The 26149-nt window shown below is 44.8% G+C and overlaps 1 protein-coding gene across 14 annotated transcripts in view; it reads right to left on the bottom strand.

Annotated features, from left to right (window-relative positions):
* Window positions 1-444: 444 nt before the first annotated feature.
* Window positions 445-26149, bottom strand: part of AAK1 (AP2 associated kinase 1) — an 89308-nt gene continuing 63603 nt past the window's right edge. For 2 of the 14 annotated variants that reach the window (XM_075736720.1, XM_075736722.1), the window contains 4 exons: window positions 20654-20755; window positions 19778-19888; window positions 16496-16600; window positions 445-6684 (listed from right to left, as the gene is read on the bottom strand). In XM_075736720.1, coding sequence (XP_075592835.1) covers window positions 5525-6684; window positions 16496-16600; window positions 19778-19888; window positions 20654-20755 — 1478 coding nt within the window. In that variant the 3' untranslated portion in view covers window positions 445-5524. Of the gene's footprint in view, window positions 6685-14048; window positions 14921-16495; window positions 16601-19777; window positions 19889-20653; window positions 20756-22459; window positions 22562-26149 lie in introns of those variants that run through there. The other 12 variants (XM_075736726.1, XM_075736727.1, XM_075736719.1 and 9 more) reach the window with 11 other exon arrangements.

Below are 26149 nucleotides of genomic sequence, written 5' to 3'. Positions count from 1 at the left end.
CACATTTTCCCTGGGCTTTCCCAAAAACCTATCCTTGGCCACCCCTGCGTCCCCTCGCACGCGCGCACGGCTCTGCACGGCAGTGCGTGGTCACGGACCGTTTCACTCACATACGGCAGATCCTCTTTGGAGATGGGTTTGTTCTGCACCTCCTCCCTCGCAGCTCCTGGGTCTGCGGGGAGGGCTCGATAGCTCTGTGCTGGCTGTAGCCGTAGCTTTGCCCTGGGCGTGATGGTTTCTCTCCAATAAACTGGAATATCCACCACTTAAAGCCGCTGCTTAAAGCAATAAGATCACTTTGACTTTGCAACTGCCAGATAAAAGGGTAGGGACAGACCAACCGCCATACCTTAGGAGGAAAAACTCATGAGAAACCAGATTCTTTGTATCCGGCAAAAATATTTTGCAGGTGGAGGGGAGAAGGAATGCACACCAGAGAAAGTGTATTGTAATCAGATACAGTTTTAATAAAATGTACGTAAGTTTACAACTCGAACATTTCTTCATAATGATTACCAGAAACACAGATGATCACACCCGGAGTGCAAAACTTGACTCCATCAAATCTGCAAAGTCAGAGGTACTTCCAAGACTGTTAAGAATTACCTTAATAACAGTGCGGTGCAAACGAACCCCTGCTCTTCGGACACGAGTCACAGATTGTTTGTCACAGTTAACGGAGACCACGGACGCTTCCAGCCCCAGCTTCCTGCTCCGCGCAGAAACGAGAGTTTCTTTCGCAGCCGGAGTCGCCGTGTAGCGATGCCGCATCCTACATCGGAGCTCCCGGCCCCGACCGAGCACCCTGCCCTCCCCAGCCCTGCAAACCATTATTTCTCTGTTGGAGAGGAGGGATCGGGGAACACTGGAGCATCATTATCCCTCTCGTTTCACCGGGGAGTATTTCTAGGTGCATGTGAGTGTATTTACCCTACCTACAATGGAAATGACGGGCCGCGGCGTATTTTTAGAAGCACTAACACAGCCGATCAGGTTTCAAAATGTGTTTCAGAATGGGAACAAGATTTCACTGTCAAGATACTACTGTAAAAATGCTTTGGAGTCTTTTGGTGTACTGAAAGGCCTTGATTTCACACCATGAGGGGAAAAAAAACCCCACTAAAAATTCAACTCCCAAACACAAGAGTCTTTGGTGGAAGCTGAGTTAAAGTAACCAATTACCACTTTGGAGTGATTGAGAGTTAGCAATTAAACGGCTCTCGCTCAGTCCTGCTTAAGTCCCACCGAAGACATGCTTCAGGCACCGCGTGTCATGATCATCTTACACGGCTGTGCTGCTAACGAGCTTAATATCACCTATGTGCTCCATGCACAGTGTGCATTACAGACCAAGCGTGCGCTGGCTTCAAGAGACGAAGGTCGTAAACTTAACACCATGTACGACTAGTGCTGAGCTGACCGGAAGGGAGAGGAGCTACGGGGAAAGTCCCGAAAATACTGCAGCAGGCTGCCAAAAGCACAGGTTACCACCGCAGCGGCTGGTCCCGTTACGTGCGCTGTACAAACGTCACGGCAGTGAGGCAGAGAGCCAAGCCAACTGCTTTTTTGTTTTTTTCTTTGCATGCAGAAACTCTGATTAATCACTTTGAAGACAGACTTTTAAGTGCATTCAAGCTGAAGTTGGCAATGGGTAAGAACGAGTCCCCTTCCCAGCACACATCTGAGATTGTCGCAGGGCTGCAGCCCTCTGGCTGTGCGTGAGGACCCAGGGCAGTTAACAGAATTTACTACAGCTTTAAAAAAAAAAAATAAATTAAACCAGTGGTTCTGTTCAGAAAACTGACTTCGAAACGCTGCATTGAGGCCACACTGGTCTTATTTCATTAAGAACACCGGTTGTGTGGCAAAGAAAACAATTAGTATTATTCTTCCACATTCATTAAAGACAGTAAGCCTCAGAGACTGTGGAAATGAAATTTCCACTTGCAATTCATCACGCTGAAGCTGCAGCGCTGGCAGTGCAGGATTAGGAGGAATACAGGCTGGAAATAAGAAGGATATCGGACTAACTGCCACTGAAATTCAAGTCCCTGACCATAACCAAAAATCCCATTACTTTATAGGTCACATGCAGAGATACAAACAAGCTGCCTCCACCTCCCAAAAGAGATTTAAAACCATTTAAGCACTGGATGTATGCTGGCAGGATCACTAGCTTCTGGGGCACGGTTAGGTGCTCTTTGTGTAAAGTGCTTGAAGAACGTAAAAGCTGTCAAAATGCTAGCTGGAACTTCAGCCTGACCCGAATCAGGGCTGTAAACAAGCCCACACTCCTTGCCGCATCCTCGGTGCATTTCCCCTTTCTCCCTTGGCTGGCAGCGCAGGATTGCGAGGTCCGAACTCACCGACACAAACACGAGAGGCAAAGGGCTCCGGTCCGAGCGTGAAGGGGAACAGGCTAATGCTAATCCAGCGAGACCTGGACGTGGCATTGAAAGAAGTTTCACAGAATTATCCAAAATCAATTTTTCAAGTAAAAATGAAGGAAAGGAAGGAGAACCTGAATGCAGTTAGCAGAGGTAATGCCTTGAACCCTCATTTTATTTCTACACAGTACGTGCTTGCTCCAGCGAAGCATCTCCCTATTCCACAGATTCATCCCTGCACCGCCAAGGCCTGACCTCCCTTCCAGCACCTTCCCGAGCGAATTTAACGGCTCAAGGTGAAATTCAGCCTCCTGGCTGCATGTGCGGCCATGAGACAGGTTGTGGGTTGAAACAAATCTGGGCCCTCACGCTCAGTCTCCTTGTATCCCTTGAATTCACAGTTTGCTATCGCAGTCCCTCTCAGCATCTCTCACCCATCCAATCCAGCAACAACCGACTTGGGGGGGGGGGCAGGATAGGCATATAATTAAAACAAAACCAACCGCCTTTCAGGTATGTATTTAAAGAGAAAACTCAATGACAACAAAATACAATACACAACAGCCTCAGCTTTGCTGAAGAAACAAGGGAAACCCAGAAATTTCTTTACAGTACTTCTGTTTTCAAGAGGTGGTGACGGAGGACAGAAAAACCCCTAAAACAGCAGTATGCACCAATATTACTTAACTCCAAGCGTAGCAGAGCAGGGCAGAAGGTTCCCAGACCTGACCTGGGCTCGGCAAGTGACTATGTGCCAATAACCGAGCTGTGCCAGCCAACATAGCCTCCTCGCTTGCAGGTATCCTCCCACCCCAGGGCTTTAAGACCTCAGTCCAAGCTTCTCCCTCTCCCTTCCAGGCAATCCTCGCGCCGAGCACGTCCAGCTGAACATTTGGCTCATTTCTTGCAACTAGAGATACTTTGGAGGGGAACTGAATTTGGGGAGGGGAAAGGAAACACGGAGCAGCGGGTAACTCCTCTTAGTCGTCTCCTGGCATTCAGGGTTTTTCCATCCATCCTCCCCTTAACGCTGCTGGGCTTAACAGTCAGCAGCAGATCAGCCCCGGACTGCGTAATGTTCTGCTTTGTTTAAGCAGCCTTCACGTGCACCTTTAACATGCCTGTGGCATTCCTTTAACGCTTATTATTTGGGCATTGGACAAAGCTATGTACTGGAGACGGTGTCACTTTTTTCCATGCAAAACTGGACTGAAGTCTATTTTGGGCTGCAGAAGCTCTCCTGGGTGTGACTCCAGTGAGTTAGGAGGAGCTAGGGCTGATCCTTCCCTCTCCTGGCTGACAGTACTCGCAGTACTTTCTGAGTACAAACACATCAGAAACGGTCCTGATCTCAGCAACCTACCCATTGCTCCAACAATTCCCCTACAAACGCCCAAAGAACTCAAAGCCACTCATGGGAGACCCCCGAAGGCAAAACGTGTCCTTTACCCTCAACGCAAGGCTCAGGCTCACGCGAGAGTGAACAAACTCCCTGGGGAAATGGCCACTGCAAGGCTTTAAAGAGACTTGGCCAGATGCTACTGGAATCAGTGAGGATGTTTTTTCCCTAGATGTCAAGTCCTTAAAAATAAAACCACCAAATTTTTTTCTTAGGAGACACTCTGCAGCACTACCACCCGTTGGGAGGGAGGATTACTGCACCGCAAAGATTTATCAGCGACTGGGAGTCCCTAAACTGGGTATTTTGAAAGCCAGGCCACGCTTACAGGTAGCCTTTGCAGGCCAGAAACAGCAGATCCAAGACAACTTATGCAACCAGGTGTTTTGCAAAATAAAGATGGGAGGTTTCACTCTTATCGCTGCCTTACATTACTGAAAAGAGAGGGGAGCAAACTCTGCTTTGTCTCTGCCCAGCTGCCAGCCCAGGCGATTTTTCCTTCCAAACTATATTGGGATTCACTACATCAATGACTGAACAAACGGTAAGTTTTCTTTCTCTTTGGGAATATGTAGACACCACAATATTTTTGAAGTAGAGCAACCGTTACCAAAGGAGCGTGAATGGGTTTTGTTTAGGTTCATCCTTAATCAACAGGAAAAGAAAAAGGCAGAATTTACAAATATAGAGTCAAGTTCTCTGCTAGTATAAATCAGTCTAACCGGATTGCAGCCAATGCTGAATTACACTAAATGAGGTATGTAGATCAGGACATCTATTGAGTTGTTTGCATAATAAATTTTTCCCGTAAGCTGTATTTTTAATACTGTAAAAATGCACAGCTCTCTCCTTCACAACACCATAAGCAAATTTCTGGGTCCTACACTTTGGCATAAACCAGACAGAAAATACCCATGTAAAACCGAAAGCTTTGCCTGATCATTTGATTTTCCAAACAACAGCAATAGTAACAGCCTGACAGATTGCTTTGCATCCAAGAGTTTGCAAGACAAGCGACTGAAGGCACTGTGAGTCCTTCCACCGACTCCTCTGGGCTCCGGCACGGACCCCTGGGCAGAAGCACTTCCACATGTTACACGCCACAGCGAGCAAACAAACGCCGCACGCACGAAGCCACGGCTCTGCTCCCATCAGCGCTGTGCAAACCCGGCACCAGGCATCGGCCGCACGGCTCTCGCTCAGTGTGTGCATCACCGAACGCACACGACAGGATCGCCCTGGAGCCAGGGCTGCCGGGTTTGCCATCGCTGCCAGGCAGCGACCTCGCTCTCTTCCACAAGCCCCTGCCGATAAGAAAGAAGTCGCAATAACCCTTTAACCTGTGAAATCGCTTCCTTTCCAGAGCACTAGCAAGTCCCGCTTGACTTGCTCTGTAATTAATGAACCTTCTCATCCATCTTATAATGCATTTCCCCAGCCAGGACCAGAAAATATGGAATACTACCGGTTTGGAAAAGCATCTAAAAATAAATGGGGGGGAAGACAGTGAGAGGAGGAAGGTAAGAAGCAACTGAAAAGGATACGAAGATCCTGAGCGCCAGGCGTTCAGACTAACATAACTTAAAATGGTTCAACTATATATCACTGCAAATAGAGTTCTGACCAAAAAATAATAATTATTTTATATATATATTGCTATGTCATTCATTTCAACTAAGAGGTTCAAGGTCCTGTGAGAGGTGGTCTTAGGGAAGCACACCTCCCAGCTCACAGCAGATTAAGGCTTTTGCTTTCCCGCTTTGGAAGGAAACGGTGCTGAAGCAAAGGGATCCGCGCCGGGCAGCTCTGTAGTCCTGGAAGAGAGAGGGCCAACAGAGACAGATCCTGCTATCACCTGCCTGTTGGTCTGAGAAACCACTTTGTAAGCAGCTATGGGCTTGACTTCGAGACCCTGCCCATCTTCTGGACTGTAGTGACGGGAATATTTTGACAAGGATTGCGGACGGAAAGGTTTGTTAACCACGGAGCCCAGCACGGCTTCCTGGGGCAGCGCGTGTCCTCCCTGGTTTCTCTCAGTGGGCATGCTGCCCTGCTCCTGCAGCACGCCTTTAGAAGGGATGCTTTCATGGGTCTCCATGGCTCTTACGGAGGAGGGATGAAGATTGCTTGGTTGAGTAAACCCGGAAGAGGGATACGGAGATCTCGCCGAGGCCATGGACCCGTGCATTGCCGAATCCAGGCCTGGGAACATCGGGTTGGCCCTGTGTCGGACATCGCCTCCTTGACTTAGGAAAACAGGTGGTGCGAATGGTTCCTTCGACATACTATGAGAAGTCAACTCTTCCATGCTCTTCTTTTTAGTGAAAGGGGCTCTCAGAAATACATCTGCTTCTTCTGGATGTTGAAGAGCCACGTTGCCCTTGGAGATAAAAGGAGCTTTGGTAAAGACATCTACCTCATCGGGCACTTTTCTCGAGCTTCGGAAAGGAGCTGTGGCAAAAACATCCGGTTCGTTAAAAACCTCCCCGGTTTGCGACTGGAAGGCAGGGAACAGCATCTCCCCTGCTCTAGTCTGGGAAGACTGGGAGTGGGGATGATCTTTGGAGGCCTCATGTCTCTCCCTGGCCACAGACTGCAGGAACCCTGCGCACAACTTGCAGGCTTCCTCCTCCTCTTCTGAATCCATCAGTAAAGGCCTGGACCCGCTGCAATCCAAAATATCTCCTTCGTGGTCTGTCCCCTCTCCTTCGCTGCTGTAGAAGGAGCTGTTGCTTGAAGGACCATCTCTTGTTAAGTAGTCTGCCTCTGAGTTGTGCTGCGTTTTAACCTCAAGCATCTCAGGCTGACCCTTGTACACAGCAAGTCCATCACTGCCAGAAGGTCCTTTACAGAGTTCAAGAGCTACAACTGGGAATAGGGCCGCATCCCTCTGCAGACCTAAAAATGCAAGAAAAGAGCGTTACTCAACAAGCTCCATCTCCTTAGTCATAAATAAGAATGAAAGGTGCTTATTACACAAGAAACATCATGCCGTTCAGATTTAAACCACCATCACGCATGGAAAATGGGAAGGAGAGGGAGGGCAAATAAAAGAAAATAAAAATGCCAGGGAAGGTATTTACGACACACAAACTGACACGCAACTCGACGCTGCCTCACAGCTTGGGGACACCACAAGTACCAGTTTTCAGAAAGAGATGGAAGACGTTTGACACACGAATGGGCGCACCCAGCACTCTCTCAGCACCATTCCACAAGGTTTTCTCTGCCACCCACGACGACGACCACCATCGGAGAGGTTTGCACTTCGTTAACACTGCTGCCTGGAGTGAAGCTCCAGCAAACAGACAATTTTAGTGATTTCATTCTGCACTCTTGCTTGTTGGCTGCTCTACAGGCAGGTCTATGGCTTGGCTTAGCCTCTAGTTCTGTGAGCCATCCCATGGATACATGGAGTTACACTGGGGCGTGTAAAATACACAGGGATGCCCTACAATCTGCTAAAATAACATACGCATTTCAAAGAATGAAGGTCAGCCTATCGCTTTTAATGAATTCTGGTGACTACAGAAGCATTATTTTAAACCACTGCAAGACAAATTATTTTAAACAATCCATACCACGACTTCAAATCGAGTATCTAACATAACAAGCTGGCTTGCCTCTGCGTTAGCGTAATGAGACAGTGTGGGGAGAGGCTTGCTGTTCCACTCTTCTCCGCTTACAAGAGCCCAAGAAGGGGTTGGTTTTGCTTTACGACTCAGACAGACAGAACAGAAGATATCTTACCTTCAAAGAACTATTGGCAGGTTAGGAGTATGTCATTGGACTCGTGTTAGCAAAAGGATAGGAAAAAGGCACGTGAAAACTAAGCAGTATGATTGCAGGAAGAACAAGGAGGGCAGGGAGGTTGGTTGGTATCCACTGGCCGATGGAGAAGCGAGATACTAACCACCCCACCCTGCATGACAAAATAGCATCATCACCCCGGTTAAAACTCTGCCCGGGTTAATCATCGACGTTCGCACACCTACCGCAGCCCGCAAGGCACCGTTTCTTGAGCGCATCTGTAGATGTATGCAAGTTAACCCATTCTCAGTCACTTCTCACAATTAAAGACACAGTAGTCATTCAATAGGCATCAAAAATCGGTATTTATTGGGAAACTGTTCACTTAGATACATTACACTGCTGAACAAAGCCAGTGTAGATGGGCTTTTGTAACATTTTGTAAGTTACTCTACAAAAATACTATCTATCTTTCCTGAAGCCTATATGTTGTCAGCAATGGTTTAACCTTAGATGCTAACCTCAGATTACAGGAACGGCAGTCTGCGGTGGTGTTTTCTTCTGGGAGGCTGCTTATATATTCCCCAGGTATTACTGAGATTTTTGAGAATACAGGCTGAAGCAGAGCAAGGCCGGTTGCCACATCACACAAATGCCTCTGAATTACCCAGTCCTCATTGAAATACAGTGTACAGGAAAACAAGGGAAAAGGCATTTATCATGGTGAACGCTATGCCAATGCAAACCACCGACCCACTTTTTACAAGAACAGTGCAAAAGTCATTTGATCAGAATTTTCTTTTTCAAGAGTTACTTGTGTTAGTAGGTGCCTACGTTTGTGTAAGTGATGATGTTTAGGACAGAGTAAGAGGAAGGTTGGCAGGATATAAGCCCGTTTGCTTAGGATAGGAGCAGCATGTGTGTCTGAGCTTGGAGGCACTGTACGATAGGCAGAATGCTCTATTTTCAGACAAAAAAATGACTCTTCCCCAATGCTTTCTTGCTCTCTCTGCCCACCATAAGTGAGATAGGCACCGAACGCTTGGAAGAAGTTTTCTCCCTGGCTACGGCCAGTACAGGAGTTGTGGATTTACTCTGGGAGGAAAAAACGAAGCGATGCTTTACTCGGAAATCGTTCTGGCCTTCAGTCAGGAGCTGGTTTCACGCAGAGCTGCTAGGCAATACGGCAAGAAGGGAAAGGCCCTCAACTTGAAAACAACAACAATGGGCACAGTGATATTAAAACACAGCGGGTTACCTGACCAGAGAGGAGCACCACCATACTCCCATGTTCTATTTTCCTGATGTTGAAGGAGGAAACCTGGCTACCAGACACCATCCCACAGTAAGCGATCTCAGGCACCTTTTCTTTCCCACCTTCTTGGGTTCCCTCTGTTTCCTTTGGCAGAAAGCAAAGGGAAGTCCCAGAAGGAGCCATGGAAGCATCACTGCACCAAGGAAGACAACGCCATGCCAGCATTTTACTTTAGCTAACATCTGGGGGTGTGTCTAGAGAGTGGCTTGGACATCTCCTCTCATAGTTGTTAATCTCCTCTGTTAAAAAAGGTCTGAGCTATGCTTAGACATCGAAATGTGCAATCAAACCAAAAAAACCCAAACCTCTTTGTGTAGTTAGAGCTAACGAGACAAGGTCAGTGCGTTCCCATAAGCACCCATAGCTACAGGCTTTGCAGACATTTCAGAGGCGCACGCTGCATGACTTCTAGGATGACGGAGAATTTAAGTTAGCCAGTACTGATGGATGCTTCGGCAGGTCTGAGACCCGAGACCTGTTTCACGTGAAAAGGCACGCCAACTTTGTTTTGTGTTACAGAAAAGGGGAGAAAGGGTCACTCCGTGGGCTGGTAAAGGACAAATCTCACAAAACTAAGACACTGTCTTTTTGTTTGATGCCCTGTCCCTTCTCTGCAATGTGCCGGCTCCCGTTCACACCAAGAGCACGCTATGCAAGAGGCCTGAGAAGATACAGGCAGATGGTTTGCTTGAATCAACACGCAAAGCACTCACAGCCCCTCGTGCAAAAAGAGATGCCTCTTGTGCAGGGGCAGCATTTCCTAACATCAGCCTGTGCCAAGACGGACGCTGTCAACGGGCAGCTGCCTCTTTTGTCTCCTCTTCCTCCAGACTCCCGAGATCTGTGTGTTACTGCGTGGGGAAGCATCCCTTATGCTTTCAATTAACGTTCAGGTTTTAACACACACGCTCCTAACAGCTGCAAGCTTTACTTTTACAGAAGCTTGAGTTTATAGATAAGGTTTCCCTGTACAACATTCACGTAGAATTTTTTTATGCCAGGGTCAGATATACACATTAAAGACAACTCCTAAACTATACTCAGGCTCCCTTTCTGCAGGGAAAACCTTAGTAATAAAAAAACTTATCACTTGGTACCCTAGGAATACACCCTCCGTGTATTCAGACTGCAAAACTGGAGAAAAGACCCTTTGAGTTACAGCGCTGACACATGGAGTTCCTCCATCTTTTAAGGAAAATGGGGCGCTGAAGTAGCAAAGTACTGAAATAACTGACAGGAAAGCTATAAAAGATTTATTTGCCCTATTACAGGGGGCTGCAAGGAGGCAGAGCAGTCACCAAGATGATGATCTCATTTCTGGAGCAGAGCCCAAACCAAGAAGGTCAGGGGAGACAGAGGTATTCCTAGAGTCTAAAGCTACTCTTCCACTGAGTAACTCTCCTGATTTCATCAAGCAAAAGTCAGGAAGGTTTTGACACATGGTAACAGGTAGCTAAAAATCAGCACAATCACTAGTATGCAAGATTACTAGTCTGGCATTTAAAAATGGGTCAAAGAGACCTCTCATTCCTTCATTCTTGAAGTGTCAGAGGTTTTTCCTTGTATTCCCATTCCTAGAAGCAGTATCATTAAACAATTCAGAACTACCCCTGTACAGTGCTTTCAGCAAGGAGGTATCAAAGCAGAACACCAAAGGCCAGCATCACCATTACTATGTCACTGGACAACAATTTGGACAGCGGAATCCAGCGTTTCTGCCCAAAGTCCCTGCACAGTGGGGCAGAGCTGGGAGCAGATCTGGGGCTCTGTGGATCCAGAAGATAAGGAATTTAATGCTCTAGTTTTGGCACACTTGTACAGTCGTTTGCACCGTGCAAAGTCAGACAGGGAAGGTGTTAAATGCACCGACCTCACACACCATATTCCAGCAGTTTATGAACAAGACCGACCAACCGGAGACTGGTTTTTCCCCCCCGTTTGTACTGTGCACAAGCCAAGCGTTACATACACAAGTCACTTTTAAAATGCAGTCTGTGACCGCCCAAGAAAAACAGAAGGCGAGTTTTTAGGGGTTAAACTCCCTCCTGTGCAGGACAGGAGCACAAGTCTCACACATCAGTAATGTCCTTAAAACCAGCCCAGCCAAGCAGCCCCCCCGTTCCTCCCAAGGAACGAGGAGATCCGATGCTGCGTGTGGAGCGTGTGCTCCTGTGCGCAGGCACGGCTGTCCCCGGAGCACAGCTTCCTTCAGTTATCAAAACCAACACAGGAACAAAAAATAAATACTAAGAAAAACCTTTCCCCCCCTCCCAAGTCTACGTTTCCTGCTGGAGTGCTGCAGTTTTAACGTGCAGCGCCCACACAGCTCAGCACAGAGAAGTCCCAGGAACTAGTCTCACCCAATTCCGACAAGCCTCGTTCACCAGAGCTCTCCCCCACATCCCACTCACGCTTCCCTCACATCCATGCCAGCTACTCCCCAACTCTGACCAATTCTTACGAGAGTTCCTGAACTAGAAAATGTATTGGCTAAAAAGAAAATAGCTTACTCCACGCAGACACACACACACCATGTGCTTGATGACATTTTCTGTAGTCAGCGGCCCACATGCTCCACATTTTATGTTTGCTTGGATACCCCAAAACTTGCTGAACTCTGTCTTTGGTCTGAATCAGATCTGAACTTTCATTGTAATAACTTTTTTTTTAAAATCAATTTTTAAATAACATAGATTTGGAAAGTCACTGGAGGCAATATGCTGTGAGCTTTCAGGCTGAAGAATGCCATCATTCATTCACAAGAATCCCCCTCTAAAAATTAATTTTGGTCTACACAGAGATTCACTCAAGCTGCCATTTGCTTGTGGTAAACGGGCTGTTAGAGGATGCAGGTGGTCTGCTGCAAAGCCAGCAGTGCCAAGATTCTTCCACCCATCTCTCAGTCTTCAGCAGGTTGCACAGTGCCTGCAGCCCTGGCCAAGTCCCAAGGAATGCCATGAAGACTTGGAAGCTGCAGCACCTCCTGGTTTTGGGACAGATGCTCCCGACAAGCGCGGATATTGTCGATACAATACACGTTTGCTGATCTCTGAATTGTGGGTGTGACACTTGTGCTCATCCGGTTACAAGATGAACTGGGGAGATTTCCAAAGGCAGAGGCAGTTCAAATCCCAAGACCCTTCAGAGTAAGCGAGAACCAACATCTAAGTTCCAACTGTTCTGTGAACATCTTGCTACCCCAAACCCAGAGTTTACTCTCACATCCAACGCACAACCTTGACTTGAAAGGAAATTGCTCCGTGTACTGTGGCTGCATGTGTAGTATCCTATTGGGAGAATCCGTCAAAGCAGTTAATACCAAGAACACTACTACAAGCTCCAGCCCGTTAGGGCAGAAAGGCTCCTCCATCATCCCGACATGAACGAACAGCACGTACCGGGCCGAGAGGAGAATCACTCTGCAGCGATTTTGCTGACTGTAGGTTTGTATTCTGTTACTCAACAACACCCGACCCTACAACCCTTAACAGGGGACAGAAGCATCTCCCGTGGGCTTGAACAAGGCTCCAAGCATAATTACAGGAGACAATCCTTCTTACACCACTTTGGGATGCTGGGGACCAGCTGTCGCCCATGCGGACACCGGGTGACAGTTCAATTTGTTCCTTCACAGCAGCAGCTTTCACACAAACTCCTCAACTTTTAAGCAACGTACCAACACTAACCTAACACCTGTGGGACAGTCAGATTTTTTGGACAGCTTAAAATTAATCCCAACTATCCACTCATTTCACCTCTCTTGCATTTTCCATTCATTACGCAATTAAGTGGCAAGTACTTTCTGATGAAGGAGGTCTAGATAATAGACATCTTAAAATGTATGCTTCCATTGTATCGGATTCCCCACCCAGATCCATGAATAGCTACTTGAGAAAGCAATAAAATAAACATTCACATCTGCTTATTTAATAGCATTATTAACAACCCAGTGCATTTATAATTTTTTCCAGAACCCTTGAACAAGTGCCATTAGATTTAAAATCTTAAACATTCTTTAAAAGTACTTTAATTCACAGAAATCTTTGTTTCTAATATACAGTAGATGGTTACTTTTTAAAATCCATTCTCTTTTCATATAATCTCAGTATCTGACTATACAATAACTTTCTATCTATAGCGTCTTCTTGTTTTCCAGTCCAGCTTGCCTGTGCTTTAGGAATATAAAACAAAAAAATAATAGAGTTCTATCCACAATTTTACTAAGGTCATTTCCATAGTTCTCATGTAAAGCTTCTCTTGGAAAGTGCAGTATACACATGTAATGATACAACACACTTAAGCAATACTTTTATTATTAAGTGTAGGTTTTAAAAGAAGAGTAATGTAGAGCAGACACAATCGATGGTAGTTCTATTTACAGAATTTGTTAAACTAAGTGTTGGGGTGGGGGAATAGCGGAGAGACTGGAGATAGGAAAGGAGTAGTCACGAACTTTGATTTCTTTCCTTCTTAGTGAGAGGTCAGTACATACATATTTCAGTCGTTCAAACTTTCGCACATGAGAAACTGCACTTTTACTAATACAGCTACATACACATACACAAGGTTAGCAGTAAGCTATTAATTAATCCACTACAGAGGAAGAGTCCTTCTGTTCAGAAAGAGCTTTCAAATACAAGATAGAAATTCCGGACTTCATGACCAAAAGGCAAAGAAAACAAGTTTAGCGTATCCAGCTAGTTGACAAAAACTAAGCATGTGAAGGGAAAAAGAAAAGGTAAAACCCATCGAGTTGTAGCAGCACTTATTTCAAACCATCTGCACCAAGTGCATGCTTGTTCCACAAAGACTGAAGAGTGGAATAAAGTCCACAGTAATCTTTGCCTACGGAAACAAATGGTTCCATACTTAACTGGTTTGCGCTATATGCAGTTACAAGAGAAAACGGGGAACCCAGAACAGATACCAGATGCTTGACTAAAACCGAGATTAAAAATAGACAAACAACCGTAGGACAATTTGTTTCATACACAATTTACAGTAAGTTGGGGGGATTTTCTTTTTTTCCAGTCAAACACAGAAAAGAAGTCACAGAAAATACATCTGCTGCTGCCACAATGCCCTTTTCATCCAAAAAAAGGTCAACAAAATGCTAGTCACAGCCATACTCACATGTATTTGGTTCGAAACCTTGTTGTATTTCACTTAGGGTCATTTTTGCAGCTTTAACAATCTGTTCCTTTTTTTTTCTTTTTTTTTTTTTCCCCTCCCCCAAGGAAGCGCAGTTCATTCACAAGCAGGACTGTTAAACAGCAAACCATTAGCTGGGGGCAGTCCGGAAAACTCTCTTCATACGCACCATCACCAGAGGTACTAGGCAAGACTACTTCAAAGGAATTCGGTGCTTTCTCCTCCTCTGAAGCACATACTGGCAATTTAGAAACATCAGCTCTCCTAACCTGTGTTCTGCAGGAGAGGGACGTCCCTACCGATTTCACCTGTCCCCTTCCTCCTGCCCATTCATCAAAAAACAGGAACAAAACAAAAAAAAAACAAACCCAAAAACACAAATGCAAAGATTGAAACACAGTTGTTCACGCACTACTCTAAGGAGAAAGGAGTCTGTTGTACGCAGGGATCATACATCAGCTACGATTATCTAATTCATTTACAGTTAGGCTTTCCACGGTGCTACGTGTACATCTCAGCAGGGCGGCTATGGATGGTGCTCCCTTTAGACACAGGCTATTAAAGACAGGTGCAGAAGGAACCATAATAGGTTTTTATCAGCTTTAGAGAGGACTACCTGGAAAACCGAGACAGAATCTTTCCCAGGGCATGGAAAGACAGGGAGAGAGGTGGGTGACTGTCTCCTGTTGGCAGATTTGTTTTTCTTTTAATTGGGGGTGGGGGTGGGGAAGACCAAAAGAACCACAACTGAAGGTAACTCTTCTGGAAATGAAAACGGAGGATTAGGTACATTACAGAAACTGCGTCTGCTACTGTGTCACTGCTACAGGTCTATGAGCTGATCCACCAGCAGTAAAGACCTGGCTATGTTGGGAAGACTGGACTCAGAGCTTCCACTGTTGTTTCTAGAATGCCCACCTGAAAGTGTGAGAGATAGGAATTCAGTATTGAACAGGACACACACACACGACAGTTTCAGATGTTTGAGAGCAAGCAAGCAAGCAGTCAAAGCAAAACAGAAAATTTGCTCAAGCTCTTCTCATTACTTGCATCACAATAGCAACAACATTCCCCTGCTTGCTCATCCACCCTCTCCCCACCCCCCAAACCTAGACTTGCATGGAAAAACATGGCAACCAACAAATCTCTCCAAACCATTTCTTTTTCCCCCCAAGGTTTACATCCAAGCTGCAGAATTCTGTCCTTACTAAAGGATCTACAAAGCAATTACAAGAACTCCCACAACCTATAGAAAGGACTGTTCAAAGCTTTAAATCTTGAAAATTAGTTGCTGTTTTAAGAGCATCTTTGAGTTGCCAGCTACTTCAAGGAGAGTTGAGCTATCATGTGGCTTTCTATAATTGGTGCTTTGATACTGAAGGAAAGATGCTCCTCTTTATTCAAGGTAGCCTATCTTGGCCCAGCTTCGGTAGAAATCTCCTCTGACTTTCAGCAGAAGCAGTTTCTAATGTCTGAGAGCTTTTTTCTAATGAGTGCCACTCTTTGAAAGTCAGCATTAGAGGCAGAGCAGGTATAAAGCAAATTCCTGCTGTAAACAAAAATGGGACTTAGGGAAGTTAAAGTTCTGCCAAGCTAAAAAAAAAAAAACCAACCAAACAACCAAAACCCCAAACCCAAAAACCAAACAAAAAAGGGAGCCCTGGAGTATGTTTTTTAAACCTATGCTAGCCTATCAAAAGCTGTAATGAAAACCTTTCGGTGGCCTGCCTGCAGAGAGAAGACCTATTTGCCTGAGCAGACTGCAAAACACTGCCTACTTCTGTCCCTACAAGAGCTACAGAATGCAGCACTGTTACTTCTTTTAAGGAAATAGTGCTGCTTCTTATACTTAACCCTACACAAGACTGAACTGTTTGCAAAGGGCACGTTAATGTGATCTAGCTGATGGGAATGCTGTAAGAGGAGGAACTTTCCAGTCTGTCCTAAGAACTCTGCTCAAAGCTCTTCAAAGGAGGTGGGTACTGTCTACCAAGCTTCTCACACTCAGTTCCCACAAGCACCTTTGAAAGTTACCAGTCTGAAGAGAAAAACCTCACTTTCAGCAGGAGTTTTGGAGTTATAAAGGATTATCATCATCTCCCCTTTTTGCACCTCATGCCAAGCTCACTTAAAAGCCGAAGGACCTCCCTTCCATTGGCCCGAACAGCAAATAACGTTGGAGAACACAGTTCTCCATTGTACTTTAGCCACAGAGATGTTTGTGTGCTCTGCCTGGCAGCCTGGTGGAAATTACTTCATGGGACCTAAAGATGCTTGCCACATCTTATCTTTTTGGACATGCAATCTTCTCGCCAACATAATCTAGAGAAATTTCAAGGCCAATGTAAATCAGAGAAAGGCTAGGCTCACTAAATACTACAATGACAGCATCTTACAGTTTACGATTTGAATTACTTGACACATGCTGCAGCACCACTGCCCCAGAACTTTTCCTTTTTTCCTTCCCTTTTTCACCCCCAAATCCTGGCTTACCTTGTGAATTTTTGGATATCAACACTGGAATTGGGTCAAACTCATCTTCTGTCACTTTTTCAGAGCCCTCAGGAGCATCAAAGCCTGATATCAGGTTAGTATCTTCTGCAGTGTAAAGGAGAAACAGAAGTAAAGAAGCAAAGATAGCAGAGAAGGCTGGTTAGAATTGCTAAAAAGTGTTAGAACATCTTTATGTTTTCAGAGACAGGGTTTAGAAGCAGGAGTTTCATTTTAAAAGGTGAAATAAAGTTGGTAAGTCTTTGGTAAAGAAGGTAAGAAGCAAGAGAGCCAATTAAATACAAAAGTGGAGAGGAAAAACACCAATACAAAACAAAAAGCAAGCCAAGTCCTGAGAACCAAAATAACATTTGGCCAATCTGAAGGCTTAACAATCGGCGTAGTTCAAAGCTGTGGTAAAAGCCTGGGGCTTAAGCTCCCAAGGACCAAAGGTATTCTTTGTCATCACCCAGTGGCCGTCAGACTGTACTAAACAGTTTGAGAGAGCAATCTGGCTCTCTGGTTACTGGCCCTCATGTACAGGGGGAAGAAAAGGGCTAAGGAAAAAAAAACCAAAACAAACCCCACACAGAAGAAATTCCAGTCATCTACATGAGACAAAAGCCCTGAGCTTTCACCTACAGTGATAAAACAAGAAATGTAATATCAAGTCAGATTTCCAAGAAGTTTAAACGCCTGAAGATGTAACTAGATACAGACAGAGGTTTTTTTTAAAGGGCCCTAGAGCAGTTCTGGCACATAATTCCATTGATTTCAAACCACGTCAACTGCAGTTAGACACTTGGCAGGAGGCACTTTCACAACAATCTCCACAGCAGAGGAGACATTTATCTGCCTTATCAGGCAATTACATACCTTTAGGGACTTTCACACACTCGCTGTGCATCACTACTTGTTACTTTAGACACCTAAAATACCTTCAAAGTCTGGTCCTCAATTACTACATGAAATGTTTCTGAAGGCCTAGCAAGGACATGTACAAGTCGATGGTTTCCGAGGAACAGAAACATTCCTGTTTGACTCCTACCAAGAATAAAAGCTCTCTACCTAAAGCTGACAAATATACTAACAGGTTTGGGGTGAGATGATGCAAGAAACCACTTCTGGAAAGTACACTGTCCCCCCCTGGAGAATCAGGCTCAGAAAAAAACCCCATAATTTTTATAGAAGACTAGCCTGTAAAGCGTCAAAAACCCAAAGATGTTTCATCTTAATGGAAAGTCTCACCTTATCATCACTCTGTCTCTGGAGTTATTTATGTGTGGCTGTTCTTAACCTACCCGGGTGCCTTTGCAAGCCTCATATTTCCATTTCACTTCACTCATACATACAATTGCTCATAGCTCTGGAGTTTGCTGTACAAGAAGCTACTGAAGGAGCACTGCTCAATTACGGACTGTCTTTCCGTAAGGAGAGCAAAAGGCTGGCGAGCGTCCCTATTTGGACAAAAGTCCTTCAAAGGCATTTGAGCTCACCTCAGTGACTATATATCACCATAAGTAGAAAAAATTCTCCCCTCTCACATGCATGCAGCGAGTTAAGGAATCCTGAAGGCTGAGCAAAAATTCAGAGGCCAGAAAACAGCCTAGTAAAGCACAAGGGAAAGGATGGTGTCGCATGGTCAGAGCATTAATCCATGCTGTTTTTTCAAGGCCTCCTGGTCCCACTGATACCTTGCAGCACTGCAGTTCCACAGGCTGACTGTGGCAATAGCCAGCAGCATCGGCCCCACAGGTGCTGTACCTCACCAGAGCCAGGGTTGGATAAAGAAAGCAAACAAACAAACAAAAAAGATTGAGACAGATGTACTCTTAATGACCACACCCAGAGCTATAAAAGCAGGGGTTGAAAACAAGTCATACAAGAGTTTTGGAAGATTTTAATATTTCGCTCCCCCTTCCTGCTAACGGAAGTCTCACTTTCCTCGTCAAATGTAAGCCTTTCTCATCCCAGAGGGATCAGCAGGGCAGCCTGGGAGAACTCATGCAGGAGTCTAATAATTCATTTTCTCATTAAGTCACACCAACAATGTTTTGGCTTTGCTATGTTCCAGACATGGAGTAATAACTGCTTGACACACGTTTCAAGCCATTTACTCAAAATAAAGTGGCATGGAAGTGTATTACAGCAATGAGCAATTAGAACAACTGCTTGTTTAAACCCAATAGCTCTATGAAAAACACAAACTCATTTTGAAGTGCCATCAAGTGTAAAAATTGATTACAGACTGTTTTTACAGTGATTCCTCTGAGGACAGATCATTTTCTGTTACTATAGGGATACTTATCAAACGAACTAAGCAAAACCCATCGTCAAGGGGCACCCAGTAGTTAGCTTTCGTGCTCTAGGCCTCTCTTTTCAAGGCAATAAATTTCGGATTTCATCTGGATGCTCTGCAGCTTGGGGAAAAAAAAAAAAGCCATCTGAGTTAGAACCCAGCTTCCCAGGGCCCTCTACTCTTGCTTCTTAGTGGAAAGAGAACAGAACTCTCATCACAATTTCCACAATTCTGCTCAAGCTCAAATACTGATTTACTGCAAGGGCTGATCTGCAGCTCTTAGGAATTACCACACACGTTCTGCTTCTCTTCTGCAGGTCTGCTTTTTTGCATTACCGTGAAACTGTTCCATTTTTCAATTGGATGTTGCACTTAGACTTGCATTCGTCTTTGCTTTGACACTATAGTTTGAATTAAGAACCTTTCCCTTGATAACTTCTGAAAACATTCTCCAGATCTGAAAGAGCTCAGTCACATGCAACAGACATTAACTCTGAGAAACAAAAAAGAAATTCCTTTTGTTTCAAAAACCTGTGACACCAGTGTAGATGATTATCAGGCTCCCTTCCAGAATTAGTAATGCAGCATAAAACCAGGTCTTAAATCCCACATGCAAAAAGCAAGACGAGAGTGCATTCACTTTCAAATCTGTTGTTGCACACAAAAGCCTACCCTATCCTGTAAGCCTACTGTACCCCTTCTGCTGTATCCCTGTTTCATGGAAGATGTCCCCTGTCTTGACAAACCTTGTCTCTACAGCCAAGCTGAATACTTTTAGCTATGTTTTTTCCCTTAGTACTTCAATGTGCATTCCAAGTTTCACCAGCTTGGGAAGAAAACAAAACAATGGCTTGGAGTGGGGAAACCCACCACAAGAACACAGGTCAGAGCACCTGCTTGTGCAAACCCCTATCAGCTTCACTTCACAATAGCTAAAGACCACATCCCAGCACTGATCAGGTGTTAGAGACAGAGGGAGAGTTTACCTTTGTGAGGTTGAGCTGCGAAAGCTACGGGAGCAAACTCATCCAAGAGGTCAGCAGCAGGGTTAGAAAGCAGAGAACAGTCAAGCAGAGAGTCTTCCCCAGTGAGAGAGTCTGAATCCAGGTTAACATCCGAAGGCCACAAGATAGCATTAAACAGGACACAAACATTGTTAAGCTCATGTTCTCACGCTCCTGTTCTGTCTGCTTAGTGTACAAACAGAGTTTCGATGCAAAGCCAGCACAAAACCTACCATTTTTTGTGATGGAAAACACTTCCTACTGCTCTGCAGCAAGGGCAGAGGGATTCCCAACATATTTAGCAACATGTAACACGTTCTGTGGGGCTAACTGCCCTCTACCACAGAGGATACCACAACAAAATCCCACACAAGTGACAGGTTAAAGTAGGGGGGTGAGAAGAAGGGGAGGGAAAGAGGGTTGTGAGGACTCTCTGGCAAAACAAAATTTTCACAAGAGACCTCTGAAAAGATGTTGAGTCCATCTGCTGCAAGAGTGGCCAGATCAAGGCTTTCCCAGTAAGAAAGGGACATGAATCGTTTACTACCATGTCCCAGCGGAACAGGTAAAAATCAGTGACTGCTCCAGATTTCAAGAGCACTTCATCAGAGCAATACTCTGGCACCCACAGGTCTGTAACGGTGGGCTGAAGGAATACTGGACCGTTCTTCACAGGGAGATAAGTAACATCGACCTCAAGGAACCATGCAGCATCCACTTACAAGACACACAAGCAAGCCCAGTTTACACTGGTGGGAAAAAGCATCAGAGATTGAAGCAGACAGTGCTTTCCAATTTACACAGCCCACACCGGTACGATGCATCCCTGCCCCCCCAACACCCTCCTGCCTCACCAACCTGTTCTGTTGGAGGCAACCGACTCAGTCTGTGACACAAGGCGTTGGGGCAATGGAGCCTCGAGGCCCGGTATGAGACTCTCAACAGCTACGTCAGGTTTTCCTTTCCAAATGTGCAAAACACAAGAGCAGAGATGAAGCCAGAGGTTAGTTTGCAGGACACAGCATAGGAAGCAGTTGTCTGAATCCTTTAGTGACCCTCTAGTACGTGTCAGCTATGCTGGCAGCCACAAGAGGCTGAAATTTGACTGACATTAATTTAATCATGAGGGAACACTGTAGCACATTAGCGTTTGTTGGGTTTGAGTTTTTCTGTGGGATTTTTCTTATTTATTTTAATTTCTGCAAGCCCAATTTGAAATATCCAGAGGGTGGGATGGGAGGTTAATAATGCCTGCCTTGCAGCTGAGCAGGCAGCCTGGGGCTGGGCAAATAACTACAAGCTTTTGCAAAATTCTCTTCCAGAATGTATTGGGATTGTGTGGCAAGGTTTTGGTCTCCAGCCAGGGTCAACCCACCACACAGCAAAAGGAAAACACTGACCTCTAAGAATCCCCTTGCATTGGAAATAACAGATCATTAAAATACCTACTGTGGAGCTCTTAGCATACTCCCAGGCAAGCCTGTAAAAAGTCAAAATGTGGGATTTATTCCCCACGCACACACACACTTTGAGTGCCCAGTGGAGCAAAGATTGCAGAGAGGTGACCAAGTTTTGGAACTCAACGTCTTACTGAAAACGCCAGTCCCCAGTATCACCCTAAGGTGATGGCCATTATGTGCATACAAAAGGAGATGTTTAAAAAGGCTGGGTAGAAAGTTTTGGGTTTATAGAAACTATAAAGAGGAGGGGGAGAGACATGGAAGATAACGGTCACAGTCATACCGGCCAGGTATAATGCTCGTCTGTGTCTCTTCCTCAAGGACCAACATCAAGGTAATAACCAAGAAGTTAAATTAAAAGAACAAGGATGCACTCAAATGCTAAGACCAGAAATTGGTCAACCTAAGACAGATTAATGAATATTTTTGTTTGCATAGCAGTGTGCATGTCTGTGATTTGCAGGATCATTACCTAAGAGCATTCAGACAACTGCCAAAAAAGGAGGCAAAAGGCAAAAAAAGAAAAAGTCTTCACTTAAGGTGACTCATTTCCTACCTTTCTATTCAAAGCAACAAAGTTGCAACCAGCTAGCCAGGGGACCCTGGCTGGGACCCAAAACCACAAAAGCATCTGATTGCAATCAACTGCAGCCTGCAATTATTAGTCTTTAGTACATTTGGCAAGTAGATCAAAATATGATTCTGCAACATTCAGATCTTTATACTGCCTGGAGCCTGTTGCATCTGGGCTCATGGCAGCCTAGCAGGTTTATGCCCCAGGTCAAAGGCAATGTTGTCGTCCTCATCCTGCTGAGGGTCCATGGAGAGACAGGGAGGCTCAGTGCCTGGGCCATGGTTCGCACAAAGCATTTATCAGAAAATCAGGAGGGATTTTTTGCATCTTCTTCAGTCAACAATTAACTTTCTTCTACCAAGACCAGAAGAACACGCAAGGCACAACCATTGTGCCAAATCAGTAAGCTCAGATTTTAAATGCAAACACCAAAGTTTTCACTGTTCAGATGCTAATCTCATGGAGAAAAGGCAGATCTGTCTCAGCATAATCCATAACTTCCTAGCACACTGCGTTTCACCAACATCAGCGGCTGTTTTGAGCCCCCCGGGGGTAAACGCGCAGTTATCGTGCAGGACAAAACATGCCATGTAAGACAGAGGGGAGAAGGCACCCTGAGTTTAATTTTACCATTCACAGCATCTGACGTGCTACCGAAGGGGTCAGCGAGAGGCAGGATATCAGGGAGCAGAAGCGCAGTCTCAGGAGATTTGAGTCCCTCAATCAGTTTTTCTGGGTTAAGCGGGAAAAGGAGGAAGGCAGGCAACAGAGAAAAAAAGCAAAAAGAAATACAAGAAAAGACAACATTAATCAGGTGCTCAGTTCAACAGCTCATACTCCAGTGTGTCATCCTCAAAAGAGCCTCTGCACAATACTGTGTGCAAATAACACCATCACTTGGAGATATTAGAGGGCAACTATTCACCAGCAGGCCATGGTCATCTAAGACAACTGAGGACATCCACTATGTGCTGCTCTCCCTAAGGAGCCACTGCAAAATAGCATGCAGTTCTTTCACTCCTACCTAAAGCACAAAAAGCTTAGCGTGACCCACTGAAAACCAAATTATAAATAAATAAATATAAATAAAAATAGTACTAATACCATCTGCAATTTTTCCCCTCTCACCTTTCTATGCTGGGGAGGTCTTTGCTAGTCTTTGTATAATGAGAAGAAATCAAGAGATGCTCAGAAGCTCAAGATGCAAGAGCTAGGTATACAACGCCTATTTGCTCAAGAATGGAATACTTAGAGCCGGTAAGAGCTTAAGCAAAACCAGAAATCATTGAGATACTACACTGCCAGACATCAGACCTTGCCCCTGGGTTAAACAGCTGTCTAGTTACCAATTAATTATTTCAACTATCAGGTTTCAAATCAGACATGTCATTCTCAGCAGTACAACTCCTGTGGTTCCTATTATCCTTCATACAAAGAAATTTAGATAGCTTGGGCAAAAAGCTAATCTCAGTTATTAATCTAGTGCATGAGTGATTTTGCAATCGTACTAACCAGGTTTTCAATAACGAGCTTAATTATTTAGCTTTCACAAGGGTTTCTTCACAGAACAAGAAGATAAAGAACATTTTCAGGATTTGTTAGAAGTAATCACCTTCAGTAAAACAGCTGATAAAATTTGCTCCACATGGACAAATCTGGCCATTTTAACTTGTAGGAATGACTGCACTTATAATCTAACACTAGAATGAGCTGTGGCAGGGCCACAGCTATACTTTTACAAAGTTTTTACACCTATATTTTACATTTTGAGTTCAAAGGCTGGTGTTATTATTTATTATTCAAAGAAAATGTGCTCAGAACTGCACAGAAGCACAGGCTCTGGAATACTGCCATATAAAAGACTTACCATGCTGAGAAAGCCAAAGAAAAGCTGAAATCGCACTGCTACATATATGGTAATAATATCAATCTTTTTTTATTGGCCTATATAAATAATAGTCTAGTGGCTTTAGAACTACTTATCCAAAGCAGGACAAATTCTACTCCCCATGAAAAAAACTTCACAAGCCAACACCCTAAAGCAACCAGGAGGGGAAGGAAACCTAAAACACAACCCAGGAGGCAGCTGTTACACCATTAAAGGCCTGAGAAAGGTCAACTGAAAGGAAAAACCTGATGGGAACAGCAGCCTTGAATGTACTTGAAACCTTCCCACCTCTGTGAGGAATACTCAATTTTAAAGGTCGGATTTGCCAAAGAAAATGCACCCCAACTGTGGAGGTACCATCCTTGGCTTCTCGGCTGCACAACAAAGGGCTTTTTCCTTGGATGAATGGAGAGGCTGGGAGAAGGGTTTGGCAACAAAAAAGGTGTTGATGCTACCAAAAGGGAGCTAAGGAGGATGGAACTGATTATAGCGTGTTGGGAAACCATAACACAACACAGACTTGGGGACAAGCCAGCAGGGAACATGCTCCATTCCTTTTCCTGGAAGGGAAGTGGTGAGGTAACAGGTATCCACCCAGAGTACAGCTGGCTTAAGCAGCGCTTTAAATCAATTAATCCAGAGAGTAAGGCACAGGACACAACTGGGGGAGAAATTATGGATCGTCTCAGAGCTGGGCAGTTTCAAACTGGGTTTAACTCCTCCTTTGAGATGAAGTTTGTAAGCTGTGAAGTGACACACGTGTACATTGTGAACACATTCATGTTTCAGAGATTCAGGCCTAAGATACTCCTTTCCAAGCAGACTCTTACAGAAGGCCCGTCTGCCAATGCTCAGCTCTTCTCAAGGCATGTGCATCAACCTGTATCTTCAAACCCATATAGACAGTAATCATTCTTTTTATGATCCCATTTCCAAGTGTCTGGCTCCTTGAAGTCTCCCTCCTTGAACCTTACCTTTCCCAACAGTTTCCTGCTTTTTTTCATGTGGTGGTATCCTCCCTACATGTTAGTTTTCCCTTCTATCCTCTGGGCTCAATTGGTTTGATGTAAAGCTTTAGACTGTCAGCAGTTCTTTGTCTTATTTTGTTACTTGTCTCACGAGATCTCCTTTCTTGTTTGCTTCATCTTTGGTGCTGACCTGCCAACGCTGTTACAGGTACCCACTGCATCTCTTAGTGCAGGATTAAAACGAACTTTATCCCTTTTGAGTGAGGCTGAGAAGTTCAACAAAAACATGGTGTCAGGAGGAATGGGAAAGGAGATATCAAAAGTAACAAAAATTGGATGCCTCAGTCTATTTTGAGGCCTCACAGTTTATTTCCCTGGTTTGTTTTGTGTTGCATCTTGTACTAACCTGTAGGAATAAGAGATAAAGGAACAGCAGTCGCTTTAAAGTGGTGGGGAAATTCACATTCAACTAGGAGCAAAGGAAAAGTTAGTGAAGGCCCAGTGAAATCCACGGTTCTGCATTGGTTAGCAGGAATACCTTCTCTACGAGAGTTGTTTGGTCTCTTTAGCACGACACATTAAAAAACATACATGTGCTAAAGGAAGTTTTTCTGAATCCACATCAGACGTTCAAGACCAAGAACGTTACATGCCTTTGCAGTGGCAAGTAAACTCAGGTCTGAAGCCTCTGCTTCACCATAGCTCCAAAGATGGAAGCAGTAACTCAAGGAGGATATCTTCTGCACACTAGACTGTTTCCCTATACATAAACGTTAAGCTATATGCAGACCTAGAAAGAAAAAACAGTCTGTCATGATACGAACTGCATTTTGGGTCCTGCTACCAAGGGAATTCTCTAGCAGAAGTCTAATTTTAATTTCCAAGGAAGTTCACCTGCAAGTGAAGTTGAGATGGTGAGACGTCAGCAAGTGAAGTAATTTGAATGAGCAAGAAATACAGCAGTGCAAGAAGAGGAAAAACTGGGATAACCAGTCTCGTTTCTGTTAGCTGTGCAAGCACAACAGTTCCAAGTCACACATACGTGAAGTGATCATCAATGCAGAGCAGACTCCGCCAATCGAGCAAACAGCACGCAAACATATCTGCCGTTTGCAGAAAGAGATGAATTCAGGCTACAGCCTTGGGTACGGACTTCTCCAGAACACTCCCTCCCATCTGCCATCCCCTTAGCAAAGATCTACTGGAGAAAAAACAAGAGAGATGTTTTGCCACTATTAGTACCAGTTTCTTTTGACTCTCCAGGCCTGTGGGCACACAATCACAAGCCGTGTTTTAGAAGCGGTCATGATGGCAAAGATGATCAGTTATGCAGCAACAGAACAAGAAATTAACAAATAGAAGCTTCCTCTATGCTGCAGTTTCAGGGCCTATTTCAACCAATTCTGTGCATGTCTAGAGATCAGACTGGAGCGTGAGAGGACAAAACACATTCTGTTGCAATCA

This window comes from Balearica regulorum, chromosome 27, assembly GCF_011004875.1.
Source record: "Balearica regulorum gibbericeps isolate bBalReg1 chromosome 27, bBalReg1.pri, whole genome shotgun sequence".
NCBI classification, from domain to species: Eukaryota; Metazoa; Chordata; class Aves; order Gruiformes; family Gruidae; genus Balearica; species Balearica regulorum.
Note: the sequence above shows the minus strand (reverse complement) of the source record. Positions and strands in the feature narration are given on the sequence as shown.